The 23,584-nt window shown below is 39.5% G+C and overlaps 1 protein-coding gene across 5 annotated transcripts; it reads left to right on the top strand.

The window, feature by feature from the left end:
- The first annotated feature begins 876 nt into the window (after window positions 1-876).
- On the top strand, window positions 877-23,388 carry ASRGL1 (asparaginase and isoaspartyl peptidase 1). Of its 5 annotated transcripts, none has more exons than XM_071548545.1 (9): window positions 877-925; window positions 1,414-1,523; window positions 1,623-1,769; window positions 1,854-2,121; window positions 5,849-5,991; window positions 10,884-11,038; window positions 15,037-15,155; window positions 17,029-17,139; window positions 19,761-23,388. In XM_071548545.1, exons 4-9 carry the CDS (start codon window positions 1,935-1,937, stop codon window positions 19,994-19,996), a joined length of 951 nt encoding a protein of 316 aa, XP_071404646.1. In that variant the 5' UTR covers window positions 877-925; window positions 1,414-1,523; window positions 1,623-1,769; window positions 1,854-1,934; the 3' UTR covers window positions 19,997-23,388. The 5 variants fall into 5 exon arrangements, with proteins under 5 accessions (XP_071404646.1, XP_071404645.1, XP_071404643.1 ...); XM_071548544.1 differs by having other exon boundaries at window positions 1,619-1,769; XM_071548542.1 differs by lacking the exon at window positions 1,623-1,769.
- Window positions 23,389-23,584: the final 196 nt, after the last annotated feature.

Raw genomic sequence — 23,584 nt, 5'->3', positions numbered from 1 at the left:
GAGCACAGAGGTGGGAGCTAAGCAGGAATGGTTAGGGGAGAAGGCCAAAAACTTGCTGGGTACAGTTTGTACAGTTTTGAGAATTGTTTATACATTTAATTACAAAGGTAAGGAACTTCTGAATTACAGGTTATTTTATGTAACAAATTCTGTATTTTCCACCAGCAGCCTATAATTAAACATAAACATCAAACTTATTTCTTGCCTTTGCCATCAGTTTGGGATCAGTGTGGCCACATTCAGTTCATCTGCACGTGGCCTGTGCCAACCTGGCATAGACTGGGATGCAGGATGCTCCCCAAATGTGACCTGTGCCAGCCCAGCACACCCCAGGATGCAGGCTGCTCCCTGCACATGGCCTGTGCCAGCCTGGGATCCCACACACTGGGATGCAGGATGCTCCCCACGTGAGGTCTGTGCCAACCTGGCATAGACTGGGATGCAGAATGCTCCTGGCACACTGGAGCTTCCCAGGGCCCACGGCCCCTTTCCGCTTACACAACTGCACACACAGCCCAAGCGTTGAGAACGAGAATAACCCGGCCTGGCCAGAGGGAAAGGGATGGGTGGGCACGCGGGACGTGCTGCTAGGCAGCGATTTTGGAGACAGGTGCCATTTTCCTCGTTTAATTCGAGGATAAATCCAGCGGTGATGAGCCGGTGTGACACCGCAGCAGCGCGGCAGGACCAGCACAGCGGCCGCGGGGGTAACTACGATGCGGCGGCACCGCTGCCTTCAGCCTGGGCCCGGGCCCAGTGCCTCCGGCCCAGCGGCACGGCACAGGTCCGTCCGGACACTGCTGGCGGTGGCCGCCATGTTGGCTGCGGGCACCCCCTCCCCGGCAGGCGCGGGCGCCATGTCTGTTGAGGGCGGCTGCGCCTGCCCCGCGGGCACGCGCACGGGAGCGCGCACGGGGAGCCGCAGGTGGGGGCCGGGACAGCGGGACACGGGACAGGGGGACAGGGACAGCGGGGCCTGGGGGGGGGGCTGAGTCTGTGGCCGAGGAGGACCCGTGCAGGGCAAGGCAGGAGGGTCGCTGCTGGCTGGAATGGAAGCCTGCCCGGCCGCGCTCTCGGGCTGCTGTGCCCCATCACGGCGGCCCTGCCGAGTTCGCTCCGCTCCCATCCCGGCCCGCCGCCCCTGGGACAGGAGCAGTGACGGGGTCTGGGCTGCGGGAGGCGCTGTGGGAAGGGTTTGCCCGCAGGATGAGCGAGAGGCAGTTGGATTTCGTTCTGCTTAGTGTCGAAAAATAGCCGTCCCCGAGAAGGTTTTCACGTGGGGAGTTTTGTCTGAGAGGTGCCCTGGATTTCGGTGGGAGATGAGACGGCTACTGCTTCTTTGCCTTTTTCTAGAAGCAAAAATGTGATTTGCACCACTGGAGATGTGTGGCAACAATCTCTTTTCTCTCGCAGGAGGCCGAGAGGAGTAACAAGCAGCTGTGGCTGCCAGGTGTGAACGCCTTGTTTTCCTGCACGAAGGTCAGAGTTTTGCAAGAGGTCGGAGAGCCAGGAGGTTGAGCTGGGTGAGCTGTTAACTCAGCTGCTTTTCTTTATTGCTGGTTATGGTACTGTACTTAGTCCCTCAAATGCCTATTTCCATGTAATGTATTATCACCAGACAGGGTTCACACTAAATCACAAGACTGTAGCGTAACTTAGTGTGGAAGGGGCCCTCCCTCCACCACCTGGCCCGGCACCTGAGTCTCTTGATCAAAGTTGCACCAAATTGTCTGGGGCCTCATCCAGACCTGACTTAGGAGCTCCTTTGTGTGAGTACTTTGCTTCCTGGAAGGTAAAATGCTTTTAGTCAAACTGCCGGTACCTGATAACTAACCTGCAGTCTCTCCATGTAGAAAGGAGCACATGCTGAAGACTACTCTTTCCAACAACTAACCAGTGTGCCCAGCTAACAGCCCCTAGAGGAGCTTGGCAGGATGAAGCCTGTCATAGTGGTGCATGGTGGAGCTGGCCGGATCTTCAAGGAACGAGAAGAGGGATGTCGTGCTGGTGTTGTCAGAGCTGCACTGCGAGGTTACGGTGTCCTCAAACAGGGAGGGACTGCCATAGATGCTGTTGAGGAGGCAGTACAGTCAATGGAAGACGATCCTCATTTTAATGCAGGTAAATTTTGAAGAATTAAGTGGGCTTAAAATTCATCTTGTATTTCAAGTGTTTTGCCCTGATGCTTCTGAAAATCTTGGCTTGCATTATTATTACATTATTGTTGAATTATGCACATTGCAGTGGAGTAAATACTAGTGTCACAAAATAGTTGATGTCTCAGTAAAATAAAATACTGTGGTGCGTACTGCAGTTTATCTTGAGTACACTTAGGAAGATGAGTTACTCTTTTCCCATTCTTTGGTGTTATGTATCTCCTATTTAATTCATATGGTGCTGTTTGTTACTGTGCTGAGTATATTCATTTTTAAGACATGGACTCTATTATGGAGTATGTGTTTAATTAACATTCATTTTTAAGGCACTTGGATATAGCTTGCAGCATTTTTTTAAGCCTATACACTTGACTTTTACCCGTTGCCAGAGGAATATTGTTCTTGGGGATTTTAGGTGTTTTGTCTTCATTAATGCTTGCAATTAGTTATTTTGTAACTAATATTACAGAAGTAATGCAGTAATGGTATATGAGTCATGAATCTATACAGTAAAGGTTCATAACTGGATTTCCTAATGAGTAATGTAAATTAATGTTAATGGAAGTAGTCAAATATTTTCTCCTCTTCATATGACTCAAATTTATTATTTTGATGAGTTTCAGGAAAAATATTTCCCCACTCCCACCCGGGTACGTCAGAAATAAACATGGAAGGACAGACCTGTCAATGATCAGTGTTTTAGGTTAATATAGCTATTCGTTACGTGCATAGTTAATTTGCAAAGGTTCATTTGTTCCTTCTTACCTTGCAATTGAGAGCAAGGGAGAGTTTTAATTTCACATGAAACTTTTAGTATTTTCTTACTGACTTGGTCTGAACATTATGATTTTTAGAACATCCAAGCTGAAATCATGAAGCAGACTTAGAGATGTGGTGTGTACTATTACATAGTTAGAACATCAGGGTGGCATTTTCTCATTTGGTGTTTACTTAACTGGACTTGAGCCTTAAGCACTTTTTCAGGTTTGACTATGCTGATCTAAGTGTGGCAAATAGTCTGGTAATCACTTGCAGATACATCTAATTGTCTTAACACTCATTAGATACAGCTGCTGTCAGTAGCTGGCAAAAATGACCTGATAGCTACATGAAGAGGACTCTGATTGGAGTGGCTGTTTAAAACTCACTGTGTGGTACTTATCTTTGTAAAAAAAAAAATCAGTGTTGCTGTAATATTTTCTAGGAAAATAGTCATCACCAAGAGACAATAAAGGTGGGGAAGAATGGGCATAACAATCAAGTTGTGTCCTTGTTTGAATGATGGGGTGTAGCCATGCTATGTAGGTTCATCCTGATGCAGGCTTGGTGGAAGGGCTCAGAAGCTATACTGTTGTCTAACATTATCATTTTAGTGATTTTTGCAGCATAATTAAGTCACCAAGTTCTGCTTGTGATGATGAAGTGGCCTTGGTTGTATTTCCTTCTTATGATCTCTTTTGCTAGCAGTGTTAAAACCAGCTTGATGTGAATACTCCAGATTTAAGAACTGACACTACGGTGATCCCTGCACACTCTTTCTTCCACAGCTTTTGCAGGACACAGGAAAGATCTGTCTATCTGGAGACAGAGGAAATTGGAGTACTTCTCTCAGTACTCCAGTTGGGATTTGACTAATCTCAGCTGTTTGTTATGAAATGTCCCCTTAGATTTTCTGTCTTCTGTTGTCTCTCTGTTCTTTTCCCAGCCTTTTGCTTAACAAGTAAGCCAAACTTTTTTTTTTTTTCAGCACTACTGGCAATGGATACCATGGCCTTGGTAGGCCTTGGAGTCTGGTAGTCTGTACACATTGCATTGGAAAGCAGGTGAAAAAGCAGTCTGTAACCTCAGAAGGAAGGATTCTTCCTACCTGAGAGAACCTCAAGTTCAGTATCTAGCTTTGTTGTAGTGTACAGACTTGCATGCTGGTCAGTGGAATGACAAAAGGTGACTATACAGTGCAGATCTCGGAGCTGTGGAAGCTGTGGTTGCCCCATCCCTAGAAGTGTTCAAGGCCAGGCGGGGTGGGGCCCTGAGCAGTGTGACATAACAGGTGACATCCCTCCCATGGAGGGATTCCCTTCCCAGACCTTAATGATTCTGTGGCAAATGGTATGAATTGTTCTTGGAGGGCGCCTGTCTCTTCCCCAGCTGTAACAGGAGGCTTTTGTAGAAAGCTGCCTTTGATTAAAACTATCTGCACCTGTTTTCTCCTCCAAAAATTTTAGGAAATCCTAAGCTGTATCCCATGGGAGATGTCCAGTAGACATAAGATACTATTAATGCAGTGGTGAAGGGGTTTGGTAGAGTTTCCCTTGGAATCATGGTTCTGGTCACTGATACTTAAGAATCTCCTAGTTCTAGTGGGAATTTTTAGGTCATGAGCTATTCTAGCCTACCTTGTCTAAGTTAAAAGACTATGGCATGGTTTAGATAAGTAAACAATGACTACTTATTCCTTACCAGCATAAAGGAAGAGCTGAAAAATTATGTTAACACAGATGGCACAAGGCAATTAACCTGTAAGCTCTTTACAAATCAGTGTAGTCTAGAAATTAACACACTGTGAATGATGCAGGACTGAACTTTGGAATAGCTTATGCAGTCACGGACAAAAAACAGCGTTTGGAGAGTATGTCTGTATGTGGCAGGGGGGTTTGAAGATTACAGGAGGAGGATTACAGGATTTTGTTGCCTCTTGTTACAGGGGATTTAACTTCATATATTCAGGTCTGAAGTACACTGGTATACAAGTCTTAAGTCAGTTATTAACAGTGGTTTCTGACCTGCTTTAATACTAGTTTAACGGAAAGAAAAAAAATTGGTTTAGTTATCTGCAGTGTTCAGGTCTTTCTACCTGAGCTACTGTAAATCTGCCATGTGTTGGTCTGGCTTTTGACTTCTTTTTAGGTTTAGTATTCACCAGCCTTACTGGCAAGGCTTGTGCACTTGATGACTTAAAATCGTTTATTCTCCTTTGTGATACAATTACTGGAATTATTTAAAAAACCCACCCTATTTGCATTGTCTCATTTTTTATCTCATTAATTTTCAATAGGTTAATGCTAGCACCAATAGATAGAAGACAATAACTACCCAACATTGTATTAGTTAATTTATAAAAATAAAATATCTATTTTTATTTGGTAATGGAGAACTTCTTATTTCAGGCTTTTGCTGCAGGACTGAGTGGATGCTTTTATTCTGCTCCATTAATTTTGGTAGTTTCTTTGAGTGCTCTGTGACATTAATCTGTTGATAGGATTGAATTCTGTAGTATTTCTTTGGGTTATGTTGTATTCTCCTTTGGAAGAACTGTAAGGTAAGATAATTTGTGCACTCAAAGTGATCTGAGGAATAAAGAATTCTGTTCATGATTGTTTGTTGTTTTTAACTTCTGCACCAAGTCTATAATTTGGGATGGGATTGGAAGTATGTTTTTCATGTTACAAAAAGTAAAACTTTATTTTAAATTAGATGTTGTACTCTGTGAGACTTCTGTTAATGGCTGGATTTTGTGGTTATACTCAGCAGTGTTTCTGCTGTTTTGTTTGTATTTGGGAGATACTTTCACTAAGTCAGCAAACTGGGAAGGAGAAAGGTTGCTTAATGAGAGCTAATAATTGAATCCCCTGGTGGTTAGCTCTTAATGACTTTCTTCTACTTGTCTTCCTCCCTAATTTTTTTTTCTTTAGGTTGTGGATCTGTTCTAAATGAAAAAGGTGAAGTGGAAATGGATGCCATTATCATGGATGGAAAAAAATTGGACTCTGGAGCAGTATCTGCAGTTAAATGCATAGCCAACCCAATAAAACTTGCTCGACTTGTTATGGAAAAGGTATGCTGATTATGAAGCATGTTTTTCCTTAGAACTTTTAGTATATTGATACACCCCAATGGTGATGTTTATGGTAGTGCTTTAAAGCAGGAAAGAAGGGAGAAATGGCTGGAAGAGTTTGGAAGCTATGGTCATGACCAGAAGCACTTTTATTTTAAGGCATTTTCAGATATATATATATATATGTAAAAAAGTAGCATTCTATGAAAACATAAGTATTGCTATGCAACTGGAAACTCAAGGAGAAATTGACCTCTACATGTTGGGCTCCTGTATTTCCACAGCTGATGCTCAAGGTATTTTTTTTGTTCGCTTGTTTTTTGAAGAGCTTTTATGTCATCACTGTCTCCTGCTTGATCTTGCAAGGTTGAAGTTAAATGATACACTGTTCACTTTTCACTGATATGGGACTGAATGCAGTGACACAATTACATATTTGGCTGTATAATGCACTCCTACATTGTTCTGGGTAGTCTCCTCCATTGTGATATGTGAGGTGGTAGCTCTAGTGCAAAGTCAGTTTTCCTTCCAGCAGTAGGAGATAACATCAGCTCTATCAAGAGAATCGTATTTATCAGGGCACCAAAATGATTATTACTTGACCTTCTACATAAGATCTGTCCCACCTTAGTCCACTAAGAAGTCCATCTGATATTGGCCACAACAGACTTCTCTTATTTTTCAGAAGTGGTGCAACGCGTATGTGTCAGGATGGAGTAGGTAATGTGTGTTATATTTACATCTATTTTACTTGGCAGTAGTCAAAAATTTTGTACTGTCTTTGGAGTTTACATTTTTCATCCTGCTAGTGCATCTCCCCATTGTTGAAAAGGGTTCATGTTTGCAAAACCATTTATTAGCAAAGAAGACTTACATTTATTTCACCTTTTGAGGTGACTTTTGAGGAAACCAAACCTTTTTTGGTGATCTATAATGATTGAAGTTTAATTTGTCCTCAAGGGCCTCCAAGGTAGATAGGATTTTTTTGTGTCCTTAATTGGAGGACAGTTCTGCTTTTAAAATCAGAACATTTCACTAAAATATTTGATATAAATACTTTGTTTTTGAGAAGACAAACATTTCAATACTAATACAACTTGTGTTTAAAAAGTATTTTTTCCCCTCATGTGGCTTTTATTTAGTCATTCAGCCAGAACATTAATTGTCAGTGGTAGACAGCTTCACAAGACCAAATTTTTAAAAATTTGATCATGTAAGTGAAGGTTTGAGGGAGAGATGTCTAACATGTTGGGGTGAATGTTGTGTTTTACTTTATTTTGTTCTATAGGGAACTTCTCTTAATGCCCATTGTTCACTTCTTCATATTCCAGAATCATTTATTTTTTTGTCTTGGCCATGACAATTCCCATTCAACAAGAATAAAGTCAGAACAACACTGCTGGATTTTGAGAACATAACTTTCCAAACTGTTTTAAAAATTAAATAAACAAAAGACAAAAACCAAATCAGCAAACAAAACACCCTGTCATTTGTCTGTCGTCTCCTACAAGGTTTTTTTGTCATTGTGTGTTGTTTCTGATGTTCAAAATTGTTGAAGCTAAATTTGAAATAAAGTCATGAATTCTGCTGTACAGGACCAAATATAATGGTGTAGTCCTAAAACCTTCATGTTTTTGCTTAGATAAAAAAAAAATCCCTGTAGATGGTAAAGTTCAAATGTAAATGGCCTAAATTGCTTGATACATTCCAAGATTAGTTTCTGCTCCTTCTCTATTGGGTGTTATAAATGGAAATATCAACTGATTTTTCTCTTCTGTTGATCTTGGACAGGAATTTTGGGACACCAATCCAGGCTATTTCACAGTACATTTCATAGTGTGTTTTGTTTTACTGTGCATAGGTAAAAGAATATTTTAACTGTGTGATCTGTGGGTAATAAGACTTTAGTTTTCCTGGGATCTTAAGCATTTATGAGTGCTTTCCAGTGGTTTTGAGATGCCTCAATGCCATAAGGAATTTTGAAACATGCAGCTCCCCAAACCAACGAAAAACACCCTCCCAATCTGCTTGAAATCCATATTCTGGAACAGTATGGGCTCCATCTGGTGGCCACAGTAGCTCCTCGAGGTTGGTCTTGCACACATTTATCCCTCTGTGCTGTCACTTTCCCACTGGGCTCAAACTTGTCCAAATTTATCAAGTAGAAAAAAGGAGGGCACCACAATAATTTCCGCTCATGATTTACTGTGCTGTTGATCACAGGAACTTCTAGAGGTGGAAGTCTCTGCTGACTCATGTTAAAAATTCTTGAGAAAGCAGTTACATGTCTGTTGAATTATTCCTGCTTGTACTGAATATAAATGGAATGATACATTGAAATGACTATTTTTTTCAATGGGGAGTGTAACCCATCCCAGCTCTAACACTTCATTGGATAAGCTTCTCACCAACATTAGAGAACTAATTTATTGGTACTCTTTAGCCATGTGTGTTTTCCCCTACTATATTGTACAGCCCTTTACATTAGACAAAGGATAATTTAGGTTAGAACACAGATTTCTAAAGGCAAAGGGCTGCATTTTCTGCTGTGCTCTGCACTGCCAGAACTGTTAAATAAAAACCTATGATGGTCTGAATTTCAGGCCAGCTGCAGAAATTTGAGAGATTTGCCCCATTTCCCATGAAATAACTAAACTTGCCAGCGTTTTTATTTCTTAGTAAGACATCTTGAACTACCCATTTTTTTATTTTTGATACCCTTTTGAATTACTTTGTATAAATGTCTCCCAGAAAAATTAGGCACTTTAACTTAGCAAACATATTCGTGAAACTGTGGAAGGATGAGATGGAAAAAGGTGCTTTTGCATTGTTTGGCAATGTTCTGCCAGCTCTTTCGATTGGCAAGATCTGTTGAAGGGAATGACAAATAAAATTCTCCCTAAGAAAATTTCTTTCAGTGAGGACTGAAAAACAAAAAGAAAAAAACAACTACAAAACCGTATCATAGAAGCTTATTCCTCTTTATGCAAGTATTTCTTGTTTGTGCTGCTTAGGAAGGTGGGTATGTTACTTGAATCTGCATATGGGACAGAACCTTTTGAAAAAGTTTTTAGAAATAACTTTCATTTTGTCACAATAAAACTTTATTTTTTAAAGTCTTGTTTAAAGGATCATATCACTTTAATTGCTTGAGAAATCAAGTCATGGATGATACAGATAAAGACAATAGAAAATGTCAGTGTATTTCCTAAAAAAACTCACCAAACAAAAAAAGCTAAAACTAGTTTGAGTATTGGACGGTGTACCTGTGGTGTGTTAGTGGCAGAGGGGGGCAGCATTGCACAAAGAAGATGGCTTTCAAGTCGAAGATCACTACTCTGTCTTTATTAGAAATAGACAGATCTTATGTTGTCCAGTAACATCACGTGGCTTGTAAACATGGTGTCCACTCCTTCACACGTACAGAGGACTTACTCCTTGTTGCTCTTATTCTTGTTCCCTAAAGCAATACCTGAGGATTAATTAAAAGGCATTTAAATTTTACAAAATGTTTGATGTCAGTGCCACATCATCAAGAACGTTCCTGAAGTGTAGCCATATTTGCTGCCTCTGTCTGAAGGGGTTGTTGCAGAGGCTGTGATAGGCTTAAGTAGAGATCAGTACCTGTGATTTGGGAAGGGCTTCATCCGGAACCCTTTAAAGAGCTTTGCAGTGCTATGGGTTAGTCATGGTAGAGATGACTTGTCATTGCTTTAGAAATTGACCGAAGTAGATAGTCTGCAACATCTTAAAAATCCAAAGATTTGAGACTCTGAATGTCCTGCAGAATGTTTCATGACACAGAAATACCCAGCCTCTGCCATCCTTGCTCCTGGCTGAGAGCTGGTATGTGCCACTTGGTGCTCTGCAACGCTCTGCCTCCAGCATCCTGTGGCTCTGCTTTTGGACCTCAGCTGGTACCTGTGTGCTGTGCTGCTGCGTCGATGTAAGAGCTTGCTTGAGGTGCTGTGCTCTGAAATAGTTCCATCCTGGATAGTCAGATCACTGCTCCTCCAAAATCTTCCCAGCCTCTGATGAGTGATTAACAGCTGTGTAGTTGTGCAATAGGTTGCTACTTATTTTTTGATTAAACAATATGTATCATTTTAGAGCTATTACTAAAGTTTAAGGATTAATTAAAGAAATTTATATTGCAAGTTCTCAAAAATATTAATTAACCAAGCTGTACAGATTTTGAAGCATGGAATTAACTGAGGTTGTTGAATTAAAAGCTTGTCAAAGTGCTTTGTAAATAAGGGAATCCAAATAGAACTTGCGAATGTTGTTAGAGCAAACATGTTTTGGTTGAACCCATTAGAACAGTATTCTGTTCTTAAATTTGAAATTCTGACTCTATAAGAATAGCAGCTAGTTGAAGGAAATGTTTAAAATAAACTTACTTATCTGGTGTTAAGAAACACTTTAGTGTATGATATTTACAGTTGTTGGTTGTTTTACTACATGTAATGCCTTTAAACAGAACAGGAGTTTATTTACCATTCTAGGTAAAATCCTTCTAGATCTCTTAGTTAACTAGAAAAAGCAGTTTTGTATTGATTTGGTGATTGACTGGAAACACTATAAAGATGTTGCATATGAATTAGCAAAAGAACAAATTTACCAATTTTTCTTCTTCCTTTATAGTAAGTCTTCATTAGACAAATGCAGTTCTTTTCTACTAAGGATAAAAGTTTGTATCTCTGTTTTGGAGAGCTGAAATTTTTTCAACTATAGTGAACGGGGATATGAACATAGAACTCTAGAAAGTTTAAAAGTAAAATTTGGCATTTTCTTTGTATGGATATGTCTAAAAATAAAGAGTGATTGTACAAAGTATCTCAGTGCAAGACAAAACAAGGATTGTGAATGAACCTCTTGTCTGTCTTCTGCAGACGAAGCACATGCTGCTGACTGACCATGGGGCACACCTCTTTGCTCGGGCCATGGGTATTCCTGAGATTTCAGGAGAGAAATTAATAACTGAGAGATCCCGTGAGAGATGGAAGAAGAACCTTGAGCCGGATTCCAACCCTGAAGAGTTTCAGAAGTAGGTGAAATTATTCTTAAATTCAGGTAATTTAATTTGTGCTGTCTAGTTCCAATTTAAAAAAGGGGCAAAAAAAACAAACCACAAACCCCCAAACAAACAAACCAACCAAGAAAACATACAAAACTAAAAAAAACAAAAAAAACCCAACCAGACAAAACCCCTTGAAGGCCTGTATTCCATATATTACAGCATTTGGTGCAGTCTTTACAGTATATCTTCAGCAAAAATAATGGAAAATCAAACTTTCAATGAATTTGTTCAAGTTTAAATGACCAAAACAAACTTAAATAAACTTGTTACTGCTTAAGAAGATTGCTTGTCACTTTGACATAGCATAGGTAGTTAAATGACATCAGATTTTGGCCAGTAACTTATTCTGAGTGTTGATTGTGGCTATTGGTTATGAAAAGGAATGAAGAAAAAAGGGCAAAGTTCAGTGGTGGGTATGAAGTGAGATGTTACTTGATGGTATTGCTCAACAGCAAACCAAATGTTGCTTGAAAAACAAGCCAATCTCATATAAAGTAGAGAGAAAACTTAGGTAGACAATAAAGGAATGAAAAGCAGGAGGTGTCAAAGAGGGGTTTTATGCCCATGAGGTAGGGATAAATACCAAATTATTTTGAGCTTCTGTTTCTACATCAATGATTGTGGTGCAGGAAGACACTGTATTACATTACATAAATGCTGTATTATGTGCTGTTCATCTGTTTTGTGAAATAGCAGTAATGAGAGAAGCAGAACTGGATTTGTAGATCAAAAGGAGGAAATTTCTGTGGGCATGTTAATTAAAGTCTGTGAAATGAGGCTATATACTACAAACTGTATGTTACTTTCCAAAACTTGCTAGAAGGAAAAACAAATTAATGAGGCAAGTATAAATATGGTCTTGTAAACAGAGTGCCATTCCTTGACCATAAGGTCTCAATCAAAGTTCATCTTGTACATGAAAGAAGTTTTCTTTTGATCCATGGACTGTCCAAGGACTGCATGGTGTTACCATTCATATGAAGAATTTTGGGGATTGTGTAGCCCTTACTGCCACTTAGTCTTCTAAACATCAGTTGGAATCATATGGCATCTGAGTCTTCATTCATTCTTCATAACTGTTTAATTGTTAAAGTTTTTTCTGATAACAGTGTTAGGCATCTTCAATTTCAGCATTGTCTTGCTCTGGAATATCTGATAGTAGAAAACTTGCTTATTTCTAAAAGCCTCAAGACCTTCTCTTGTCTTGGCCATGGTATTCTTTTTCTGAAAAACAGTGCCCAAAACATCAGCTCAAATTCACAAAGCTGAAAACAGGTCTTTTTTTTATGCAAGCCTTTTTCTTTCTGTATCACATGTGGAATGTTCTTTTTCTCTGTTATGTCCACAGTGATTACATAGAAACTTGCCTGAGGGGAACAGACAGAAGGTGAAGTAGCATGAGTCGGAGGCAACATAATATGAGATCATACAGGGAATTTGAAAGTTGGTGTAAACTTAACTTCTGATGCTCTGGCCCTCACAGTGTTGGAAACCGTGGCTTTTCTTAGGCTTTCCAGACAAAGTCTGGTGTCTCTTTGAGAGACACCTTTCTCTTCTGCTGGTTAGAAGCCTGCATTCATTTATGCTGAAAACCTTCAATTCCATTGAATGTACAACATTCTGTCTTGCACACCTTTTGTTGAGAACAAGGTGTAGTTTGATTTATCTGCAGTCTCTCCCTCCAAAGATTCTGGCATACCTTTATTAAGAATTACTGGAGGTTCCCTGAGAACCCCATAGAAAGGGAGTTGAGTCTGGCCATAAGGTAGAAAATGGCCTCCTAGCCCTCTGTGGTTCACACTGCAAGAGTGACTCGAGGAGGTGTTAATTAACAAGGGTCCTGACAGCATTCAGCAGAAAACCCTTCTCCTGATGCAGAGCTGAGAGACAAAATATCAGATACCTTATTAGTTGAGTGGGGTTAGAGTAAGTATATGTCACTTCATGGGTACTGGATAATGAAAGATGTAGGCAAAAGGCAGTGAACAAATCCAGCTAATACATTCTGCATCACAGCATATGCAGTATATAAGAATAATTCTGGATTGAAAAAATCCCTGGCAGCATCCTCTGGTATACCACAGGTACTTGTTGAGGTTTCTGCTGCTGTCAATAACTAACAATAGAGAGATGGTTTGGTTATAGTATGGTATCTCTACTTAGGCAGTTTTGCCTGCCTTGGTAATGTTTTGAAGTCAACTATGTATGCAAAAAAAAGTTTATATCTTCTTTGCCTTTGTTCTGAAGATTAACAAAGAAAAGGTTACACTGAAGCAATAAAAAGTTTAAAGAGACAGTAAGAAATACAATACAGTTGTCCATTTGCTCCACTGCAGGTAAGGTGTGTTGGACATACTCACTTTGGTATTTATCACCAGATGTGCTCTTGTACCAAAACAGGTAGCTGCTGCCTGTGTGATCTGTGTGCTTTTATTCTCACAGTGTCTTAAGGTAAATATTTGCTTAGAAAAATATACATCTGGATACACCTTTCTTAACTTCTCAGGAGGATCTAACTTGAGTTGGTTGAAGGGTGCCACATGAATGTGCAAGAGAGTACTGAATTTACTCGTGTTCTTTTCAGCAAATCATTTGTAACAGATGGATGGGTGGGAAGCCCATCTGCACCATCATAGCAGTTTGAGATGAGGTCCATCTCAACATAAATGTCAGAGCAGTTTGTAAGGCCTGTGATTCATCAGTCAACTTTGAATTGCTGTGAATGAAGTGTAGGGACTGACAGTATGATATTTTACATAAGCAGGAGGGAACAGGAAGTCGGTTCTCTGAGAAAGTGACTGGGGGTTTCATGGTACACACAGACTTTGCCTGACTTCAATTAGCTTGGATTTTTATTGAGCTGCAGCGACACCCTCACTAGTGCCCAGGCACATTCCAAAGGTATTCTTGTTCCAGTTGCCTGTTGGGTAGTTCCTTGAAGGATTGTTACAAATTCTTTTCCTGAATGAAGGGATTTAGATGATACTTTTTTTTTATACTTCTAGCCAAATACTGGTTTATGTTTCCATGTGACTTGCTAAGGTTGGAATTTGTGGCTATTTAAAACTGTTGCTTCTCACTAATGTCTTCCTTCTCAGTGCAGCAACTGTTGCAGTGTGTTACAACAGGCTTTTCTCTAAACACAATTGCACATGTATATTTTGAGCATCTATTGTATATATTTTTTCTGTACTGAAGAAATAAAGCAGTAGTTGAGACTTCTGTTTTCTTCAGTGCGTGAAGATTTTAAACTGATGTGTGGTTTCAGCTGATTCTCCTGGCAAAGTGATTTTAAACCTCAAGATTGCATAGCTACAGATCACAAAGATGAAAATGTGTATTAATGATGCATTGTGAGCAGTACTAGTTCAAAGGCACATAAATAACTTTTTTTTTGTACCATTCAAACATTAGGGGGAGTAAGGAAAAGGAAAGAGGAGGAACAGGAAGGAAATGATTCAGTACATGCATAACATGACTGTCCTTTTCTGTATTCACTCATTTACTTGCATTGTCATTAGTAATTCCGGTTAACCTCCTCTTGAGACAGTGGAGCCAATTGTTGCATCTTTGAGTTGCCATTTAGGGGAAAGTTGTATGTCAGTTTGTGTTCCAGCCAAAAAACTACTCCAGAACTATGAAGACTAGAAGTATTTCTGCTCTGTGTGCTTTTGTTTTGTGCATTCCCCCCCCATGTCAAAGTTTCCATGCTATGAAGGTTAGCAAGTCATGGGGGGCGATTAAAAAAAAAAAAGAGTGTTTTCTACTCTGTTAAATACAGAGCTGTGAAAATTGTTGCATATTGCTTGTTATTTTTGTAATAAGAAGCACAGCAAAAATGGCTTTATGATGTGCGGTAATTCTTTTGTAGTAATTTTTTTAAAGCTACCTGGGAAATAAATGCAACATGCTTTGGCAGGTATGCTTTAATTCTGTCTAATTTTATGTACTGTTTTTCTTGGCAGAGACCTTGGAACAGTCGGTGCTGTTGCCATAGACAGTGAAGGCAATGTAGCTTGTGCAACATCCACTGGAGGACTCTCTAATAAACTGATTGGCCGTGTTGGTGACACAGCATGCATAGGTATGGGGTGTGGGATCTTGCCTTTTTTTTGGAGGTATCTCATTTAAAGAGAAAAATAAGTGTTGCACACTCTCCTTTTCATTACTGAAACGAAACATAAACAGTAGTACATCTGAAATGGAGGTCTAACATTCAAATGTGTCAAAGCTCAAGCTTTTTTCAGCACAGAGATTGCAAGAAAGTATTGAGAGCAGAGGTGTAGTGGTGTCATTATCATCTAGCACTTTTATGTATGGAAAATGGGAATGCGAATTTCCTTTTAACATTTACAGAAGAGGAGAAACATTTTTTCCTGTGTTTCCTTTCTATTGATTCTGATAAAGCTCTCCTTTTTTTACATCCATTCTTTCAGCTAAGTCAAAAAAATGTCGCCTGCTCCAAACTAAGGTGCTGTTTTCTTGGTGCTTAAGGAAGTAGGTGTAATTGCAGTTACTGTTTGTTATATCAGTATGTGAGAATTATAAAGTGACTGGCCACTTTGAGTAAATTCCTGTTCTTAGAGAGCCCTGATAAGACTACCTCAGAGCCTAAATGATGTGGTGTGGAATAAAGGAAGTATTTTAAGAGATCTCTTATCCAAGTATAAAGAGACACTTGAAATCCTTACCACAGACTTCCTCTCTTGGGACAGACTTTCCATTTGATTGCCTCAGGGTTCTACCATACAGGTGGGATTTGGAAAATCATTATTTTTAGTAAAACATGTTCCAAACTGAAATGGCACTGCTGTTGGCAGTATATGATTATTATAAAACTAATACTATCTTTCTTTTGTGCACAAAGTTGCTAACATTTTGATACCCTCTGCGTTTTGACTGTGATTTTCAGCTTTGTTTCTGGCTGCAGCTTTCAGACTGCAAATACCCTTCTGTGTAGGTTGTGTTCATGATTCCCATAGTTTGGGACATGATTCTGTGAAGGACAAGTGAAACTGGACACTGTTGAGCATATTGCCTGCAACTTTTGGTCTCATAGACATTTACAGGATTGGAAACAGAAATGGTAGCTGTGCTTTTAAATATCAGAGGCTTTGGTAAGGGGGCTTTGACAGACTGATTGTGGCAGTGTTTTTCCATATTTAAATTGGGGTCCATTGAAAAGGTCTGATCAAGAAACTACAGTAGGGAAGAAAGTTCCATTGCTCTTCTCAGGTCTCTTTCCCCTCCCCCAGTACCTTGTTTATAATGCTGTGGTATGTTTCTTCCTAGCTCCTGGGAAATATTTGTCTTAGGAGATGTGTTAGAAACATGGGTATTGAGCAAGCAGAAGCTTGGCAGAGAACAGGGTGTGGAATGTGCCAGCAAAACAAGGATAAGAGGAATAAAAAACGGGAGGGGGAGTTCAACAAAAAAAATTCTGCTTGTGGTGAGGATTTTGAAGATTCTTCAGGGGTACTCTGTGAGGTTTCACTATAGAGTCCAGGTTGTTCAAATCTCTTAAAGCTGCTGTGAGTAAGATCCCCTCAAACTTTGGTCAGTTCACCAGTGTCCTCACAAGATCTCCTTTGTATCTTAGTTGGTTAATGTTGTGTGACCTGGCATTCTGCATCCCATCACTATCTTGCTGGTCCTCAATATACCCTCCCTTGCTGTGTTGGCTGCTTCTGCTTCTTGTACCACAAGTAGATCACTAGTCTCTCTTAACTTGACAACTAACTTGCTCCCACTGTTGTTGATCTCTTTTATATATTTAACTTTTCAAATAGGCAGAAATGAGAAAGAAGCATTACTGACACTTTGCTCCCAGAAATGCAGAGAACTAATGGACCTTTAGGAAGAAATGTTCAGTACCTATTGTAAACAATGAAAGGCTTGTAAATTATATTACATAATATTGCCACCTGTTTGTTTGGGTTTTTTTCCCCTCTGAAAAGGAAGTGGAGGTTATGCTGATAACCGTTCTGGTGCCACTTCAACCACAGGACATGGGGAGAGCATTATGAAAGTGGTCTTAGCCCGACTGGTCCTCTATCACATGGAGCAAGGTATGTTCCAAACTGTAATAATGACGGTAGGAAAAGTTGATAATGACAGGCTTTGGTTTATCTACTGTCACTCTGGAACAGTTGTCAGAAGAGTTGCTCCCAGGTGTATGTGGGTTGGTCACCTCTTTTTAAAAATGAAACAAAGTACAAAAGTATTAATAAAGCTGAAATAGCTGAAGTGGACAGAATTATCTCTTCTGCCTGATATTTAATCCTGCTTTAGATTGGTGTACATTGAAAGGCATTACTGTCTACTTTGTTTAACTGAAGTTCTCTTCAATAATTTTTCCCAATTATAAACTAAAATTTCATGAATAATAAATAGAAAACAGGTAAAAGTAAGATACATTTAAGGAAGTAGTGAGGGGGAGGGCTAGAGACAGGTGTTTGGAGCTGAAATTAGAAAATATAGGATATTTCCTTTCTAAGTTACTATAAATGTCTTTATTTTGCCAACTCTGATTACAGCAACAGAAATTCTTCTAAGACTTTTTAAGCATGATTTCAATTTTTGTTTTGTTTTGGAAAATGTACTAGGCTGACTGGGTGGGTATGTGGTAAACAGCTGACACAGTATGTCTTACGTGACTGTAATATAATCTGACTGTGGGATGACCCTTTGGAGCTTTACCTTCCTGAGTTAGTGTGTCATCTAAACCCTTGATTATGTTACAGCCTGTAAACATAGCCAGACAACATACTTGTATTGCATGCAGTTCAAGAATCATTAATATAGATATCACCGTTATTTTTAGAAAGCCATAGCTTCGGGGCAGTGTAACTTGCTTTGAGATCAACCAAACTGGAAATAGTTGGAAAACGTTCAATTTACGTTTTCATTGGAGAAGCAGTAAGTAGAGAGACAATAACAGCTGAGAATATTTTTGTTATGCTGTATAGAGCTGTTTGCATATAATGGGTGTATTTCTCTAAATCTCATGGCTGATATGACAGTTTCAGCATAAAATACAACCTACAGATTATTTAATAAAGCTCTAACACATTATGCTCTCCCCTTACTCTCCATGTTATGCCCCTAACTATTCAATTTGTGAATGGTCTTCTAAGCTCTATTTAGTCTAAACTGTGTAAACCAGTTTCTTCTCTGACTTAAAGTTAACTGCATTGCAAAACCTTTGCATTGATAGCAGTTATCTGGCTTGTGGTTAATCAGTGTGAAAGGCAGATGAGTCTCAAACTGAGAAGTTTATTGAAAAAAGAGAAAAATAAAAAAGAAAATGAGCCCACATGTGTTCGTGTCTAATCGGTTTGCACTTGTTCACCCTGCCTGTGCTTGCTTTACCTTCATTCATCCTGCCCAGAAGCAAACGCAGCTGCCAGGAAAATACATCAGCAATAGACTCCCCCTGGCCTCCCCTCCCGAAACATTTCCATGAAGGCATTGAAAACAAACCCTCAAGTTACAGTAACTTTTTGAGTCCTTGAACAGTCAACTGAAGTTTCATATTTAAGAACAACTGTAAAGCTCTCATAGTTCTGTTCAGCTTTTCAGTAATTCACATATTGTCTTCTTTTGGGTGAATGCTGCAAAATTTACTTCCATATTTCAGAAGTGAATTGCTTTGCTGCTCTTAACAGCTGCTGGAATCTCTGTCTTATGGTGGCAGCTGTTGTCTTGGTGAAAAATCAAACAGTGAAATACTGACCCTTTGAAGACAGTGCCACTGACTTGAATAGTCACAGTGTCACCCGTATGTTAGAGGAAAGCGCTTTATCCTGTCAGTCACCAGTGCTGTGAATAATTCTGACTCTGATGGTTTTATTTGTTTTTAACTCAAAGTTTGCAGGGAAGAATGAAGACCAGGTTTTGTTTTGCAGTCTAAGCTGCATGACATTACTGAGGGTGTATATCTTAGGGCAATTAGGCCAAGCCAACTGCATTCCTGAATGTATATTTAAGCTTGTAGTGAACAAATATCTTGCAGCTATTACAGGTCTTTGTGTATGATGTTCACATTTAATTTGATTTATTTAGAGAATACTTCTGCTAATGTGAGTACAAAGCTAAAGTTGCCTTGCTGGTCCTTTGTCTGATGTCTAGTACATTGAGGCCTCGTCTTGCCTGATAGTTTCAGAATTTTGAGGAAGAGTAATGCTGATTTCTGGTTTTCATAAATTATGACAATGTGAAGTAATGTGCTTTGAGCTCTGTTGCAGCCAGTGGACTTGGAACAGAGATAGTGACTGAAATGTTTGATTGTTCTGATGTGGTTTTTTTCAAATTGTAAATGTCACAAGCTAGGTGTAAAACAAACCTGTGATGAAAAACTTGCAGAGCGACATTTTCCCCTTCAAATGATGGCATAAGAAATGTTGTTCAACATAGAGTTGGTGAGGTAGTTTGTATCAAACACTGCAATGGAATTAAAATCTGAAACTATTTAAATAAATATTTGCTGCAGCACTACACTATAGCAGCTCTCAGCAACTGTCCAGAGCCTTCCTATAAATGATTCCTTTGATATACTGAAAATTTCTGGTGGTTTAGTTGAAAGAGAAATTAGATTTAACTGGCTCCATGGGGAAGGGTGAAACTTGAAGGGAATTTTAAAACTAATGTCAGGACAGATACCATGAAGTGATCTTATTTTTCTTTTCAGGAATGTCACCAGAGGTGGCAGCAGACGCTGCATTAGACTACATGAAGACACGAGTTGGAGGCCTGGGGGGTGTCATTGTTGTCAACAAGGCAGGAGAGTGGGCAGCAAGGTTCTCCACCAAGGAAATGTCCTGGGCTACTGTGAAGGATGATGAGCTGCATTATGGGATTCATGCTGGGGAGAGGCATGTAAAATCTGTTGATGAAGCACTTGCGTCTGAAAGTAAGGGATTCTAAGAAGGAAAAATGGTTGGCTGAGGAAGAATGAAGGTCTCCAGTTTTTGCTGGAGGACAGCAACAGTTGATTTGTCTTTCTGAAAGATCTGTACTCCTTTGGTTCACAGGCATTGCCACATTTACATTCAAAACAAAATCTGGATGTAGTTCTCTAGTGGGCGTGGATATATGTGCAGTCCTTTAGTACCATCTTGAAGTCAGAATATCCTCCTTTTCTAGATAAAAAAGGGAATGTCAGTAAGTTTCTTGGTTAGCATGCCTTAATCCTACATTAAAGGGAGCCTGAGTATCAGTACTGGAGTAACTCCTTTCCATGCCCATTTTCAGAGACTGCTGCCGGGATGATTTGGGAGATGAATACCTACTAACTAAAAACTGAATGTTTAAAATTCAGAGTCTTTGGAGCAGCCATCCCATCAGAACAGATTGCTAACTGGCAGTGAAATACCACCAAAGAGCAGTGAAGAGTTAAGACTAAGTCATTGTCACAGGCTTGAGTAACTGTCAGGGAAAATAGTGAAGTAAAGAAAATAACTTTTCACAGAAAAGGGAAATGTGATGCTGTCTAAGGAGCTCTAATCCCATGCATTGACATCAGGCTGCAGGCCACAACAAAGTAGGCCACAATATTTTAAAGTATATGTGGATAGTTAACTAGAAAGATATTACTGATGTAGTATCTGGGGTAGTAATAATGAAGGTCATGATTTCAATAAAAATTACAGTGGTCTTTACTACTCAAATGCAAAGGTGATAGACACCTTTTAAGTCTAAACATGAGGCACAGAGATGCTGATTAACTGGAAAAATAATTAAGTGATGAAAGCAAGCTGTACTTAAATAAAACTGCCTCTTAACAATCTTCCTGTGAGAAGTCTGAAACATCTACATCTATTTTCTTTTTAAAAAAGAATTGATGTTCTACATTACTTCTAATACAGTTTCTTCATTAAGATTTAGGTTTTTTAAAAGAGTAAAATTCTTTTTTTTTTCTTTTTTTCTGGCTCAACCATATAATTTTTCTGTTTTAAAAAATGTAATAATTTTGTGGATTTCAGTTGGTGACTAGGTTTTCTCTCTGAACATATTTGTATGTTATAATTGCATACTATCATTCCATAGGTTGTTCCCTTTACAAGATAGTCGAAATAAACATAACAAAAATCAGGGGTTTAAACTATTCACACCTGTGTCCCAAGTACAATAAGCCATGTTACTGAGTTGGCACATGCAGTATGGTAAGATTGCCAAGACTGTCTGACCTGCTCTCTACTTTGATCCATGGTTTCTTAGATGTTGCACATGGCTGGATGTAGACTGTGATGATTCAAGAGAAGATGGCATGTGCAAAACATTACTATGGACTTTCTTTGTTCAATAGAAGATCAGATAGAAAATGGCTGCTATCTGATCATTAGAAGTTCATAAAACTCATGGTATTTCTGATGTGCCTATTGGTAGGAGGAAATGGCCTTCCTTAGCGTAAAAATTAACTCATTTCCCCTTCTGAGCATGGTATTTACCTCACCTTCTATAGTGGAATATCCGGTCCAGGACAGTCAATAGAAAAATAGAATCCCCATAAGTGCAGCCCAAATTCACTTTGCAGCATTGTTTTCATTAAATTGTCTGAAGTTTCTGGTTTTTAATGAAAAAGAATCCAACATGAAGGATCTTTTGTAGAGCTCAATGGTGATATATAGGCATGGTTATAGGGTATACAGAAGAACACAAATATCTTGTCATATGCTAGCTTTGTCAGATTAAATGTCATGTAGAAGGCATGTTCCTAGTAACATTTCCTTTGCTTGAACAGCTGAGGGAAGAAGCATTTATTTACCCAGTACTGCTGTAACACCTGGTGTGCCATCTTTGTCAAGCTCTATTTATTTGTTACCTGTTCTGAGTGAATGCAAGCCTGTTCTGGTCATGCTCCAGGCTGACCAAAACCCAAGTGATGGTTAGTGTAGCTGCAAGCATAAGCTACTACATCTGCTGGGTGGTTTATTGGTGATAGTTTGGCACAACACTAGCCCTGACAGTTGGCTTTTGGTTAGGTTTGAACGAGTTCACATTGGCTGAGATGGTAACCAGGAACCACAGCAGCACTATGAACAGTATCTCAGGGATGTCAAAAGGAATAGCCATTAATTCACCTCAGCTGTTCTCAGGAATATATTGTAATAAATTGCTGGCACTTTACAAAGAGTATTATCCTCTATAGGTTCTTCTGTTGCTCATCCCCAGACTAGCTGGGCACCTTCCAACAGTGCATTAAGCAGTATGACTACCATCTGGTCTGTGTTATTTGTTCTGTTTAACCTGCCCCTTGGTAGCAAGCTCTATATTCCTTTCTCATGAAAAAGTCTCTTTTCAAAAGTATGCATGGGCTGTTATGCCTTTCCAGTTAATGTGAGGCTGGGAATGAGGAACTGTGCCTTGCATATGGATTGATGACATTTGATAATCCTTAGGCTGCAGTTTGCTCCACAGTTCAGGTGATGTAAGCTTCAGGCAAAGCAGTGGTACCGGCCTTCAGCGCACCATGTTTTTCTTCAAGCTAGCTGACCAAATCAGTGCTCCTTAGTAAAGGTATGTGATCTCCCCTTACCTGGACAGCAGGTACACCTCTTCTAGGAAAGTGTTCCTCTTAAGGCGTGGATAATAGCCAATGGTCAGGGATGGGGTAGACCTTATTTTCAAGGAAGCTGGAGAGTTGCAAATAAAAGAGTTTTCATCTCTCACTTTACCCTTTTAGTCACACTCTTTAGCTAGAATGGGATGAGACTTTGTTGCTGATGCTGTAAGAAGTTGCTGGTGTTGCACAGGACTGCCTAATTTTTTAATATGCTTACATGTCCCCTGACCTTTGTGAATATTGAGAAATTACCCTTTATAAGGGCTTTAACATTTAGCAGCTTTTATAAATGTAGTTACAAGATGCTGAGCTTAAGGAGGGGACACTGACAGCAGGACGGGAAGTTGTATGCCCCTGCTGTGCACTGCTGCTGGAAATGAGCCTCTAATCCAAATGGCTGTGACCTGGATATCAAAGAAGGAAAATTAGAGGTCTGTTGCCAAGAAACTGGGTGTCCTTGGCATCTAGCAAAGCAGCAACAGTTTTAATTATCTAATTAATGTGTGGCATACTGTTATTTTATATCATTTAGAAAGCCGGTTGTGGATGTTGTTCTATTTCTTTCTTAGTACTCTGTAGAAAGGGTCTCTGACCTGCACAGGTGGCCATGATGGGTGTATAGATCAAAGCCAAGATGTTAACAAAACCAGAAGAGCTGTGATCATTGACTTTGTTCATATATTGTTACTTCTGTGTGGGTTCTGCTTCTTAATCTTTGCAAGTTAGAAGTAATTAAAACCTGTTCTGTACAGCACCAGTGTTTGGAAATTTATTTTTTGCAATGTTCTACTTTGTCCTACATTTTAGCTCTGTGTCTCTGGGGTGGTTTTCATTGACTTTGAAATCTAACTTGGCAAAGTTTAATGGCACTCACTGTTTTGCTTGTTTCTCTTCTGGTCTGCTTTTCCTTTGATATGCTCTGATAAATATTTGCTGTGGGACAGATTTCA

Source organism: Pithys albifrons, chromosome 2, assembly GCF_047495875.1.
Source record: "Pithys albifrons albifrons isolate INPA30051 chromosome 2, PitAlb_v1, whole genome shotgun sequence".
Taxonomy (NCBI): Eukaryota; Metazoa; Chordata; class Aves; order Passeriformes; family Thamnophilidae; genus Pithys; species Pithys albifrons.
Note: the sequence above shows the minus strand (reverse complement) of the source record. Positions and strands in the feature narration are given on the sequence as shown.

What these genes read in the sequence shown, in the direction of transcription:
- ASRGL1 (XM_071548542.1), top strand. Translation starts at nt 1,935, where the DNA reads ATGAAGCCTGTCATAGTGGTGCATGGTGGAGCTGGCCGGATCTTCAAG. An exon ending in AACCCTGAAGAGTTTCAGAA is followed by an intron (nt 11,039 to 15,036) that starts GTAGGTGAAATT and finishes TTTTCTTGGCAG; the next exon opens with AGACCTTGGAACAGTCGGTG. An exon ending in CCTCTATCACATGGAGCAAG is followed by an intron (nt 17,140 to 19,760) that starts GTATGTTCCAAA and finishes TTTTCTTTTCAG; the next exon opens with GAATGTCACCAGAGGTGGCA.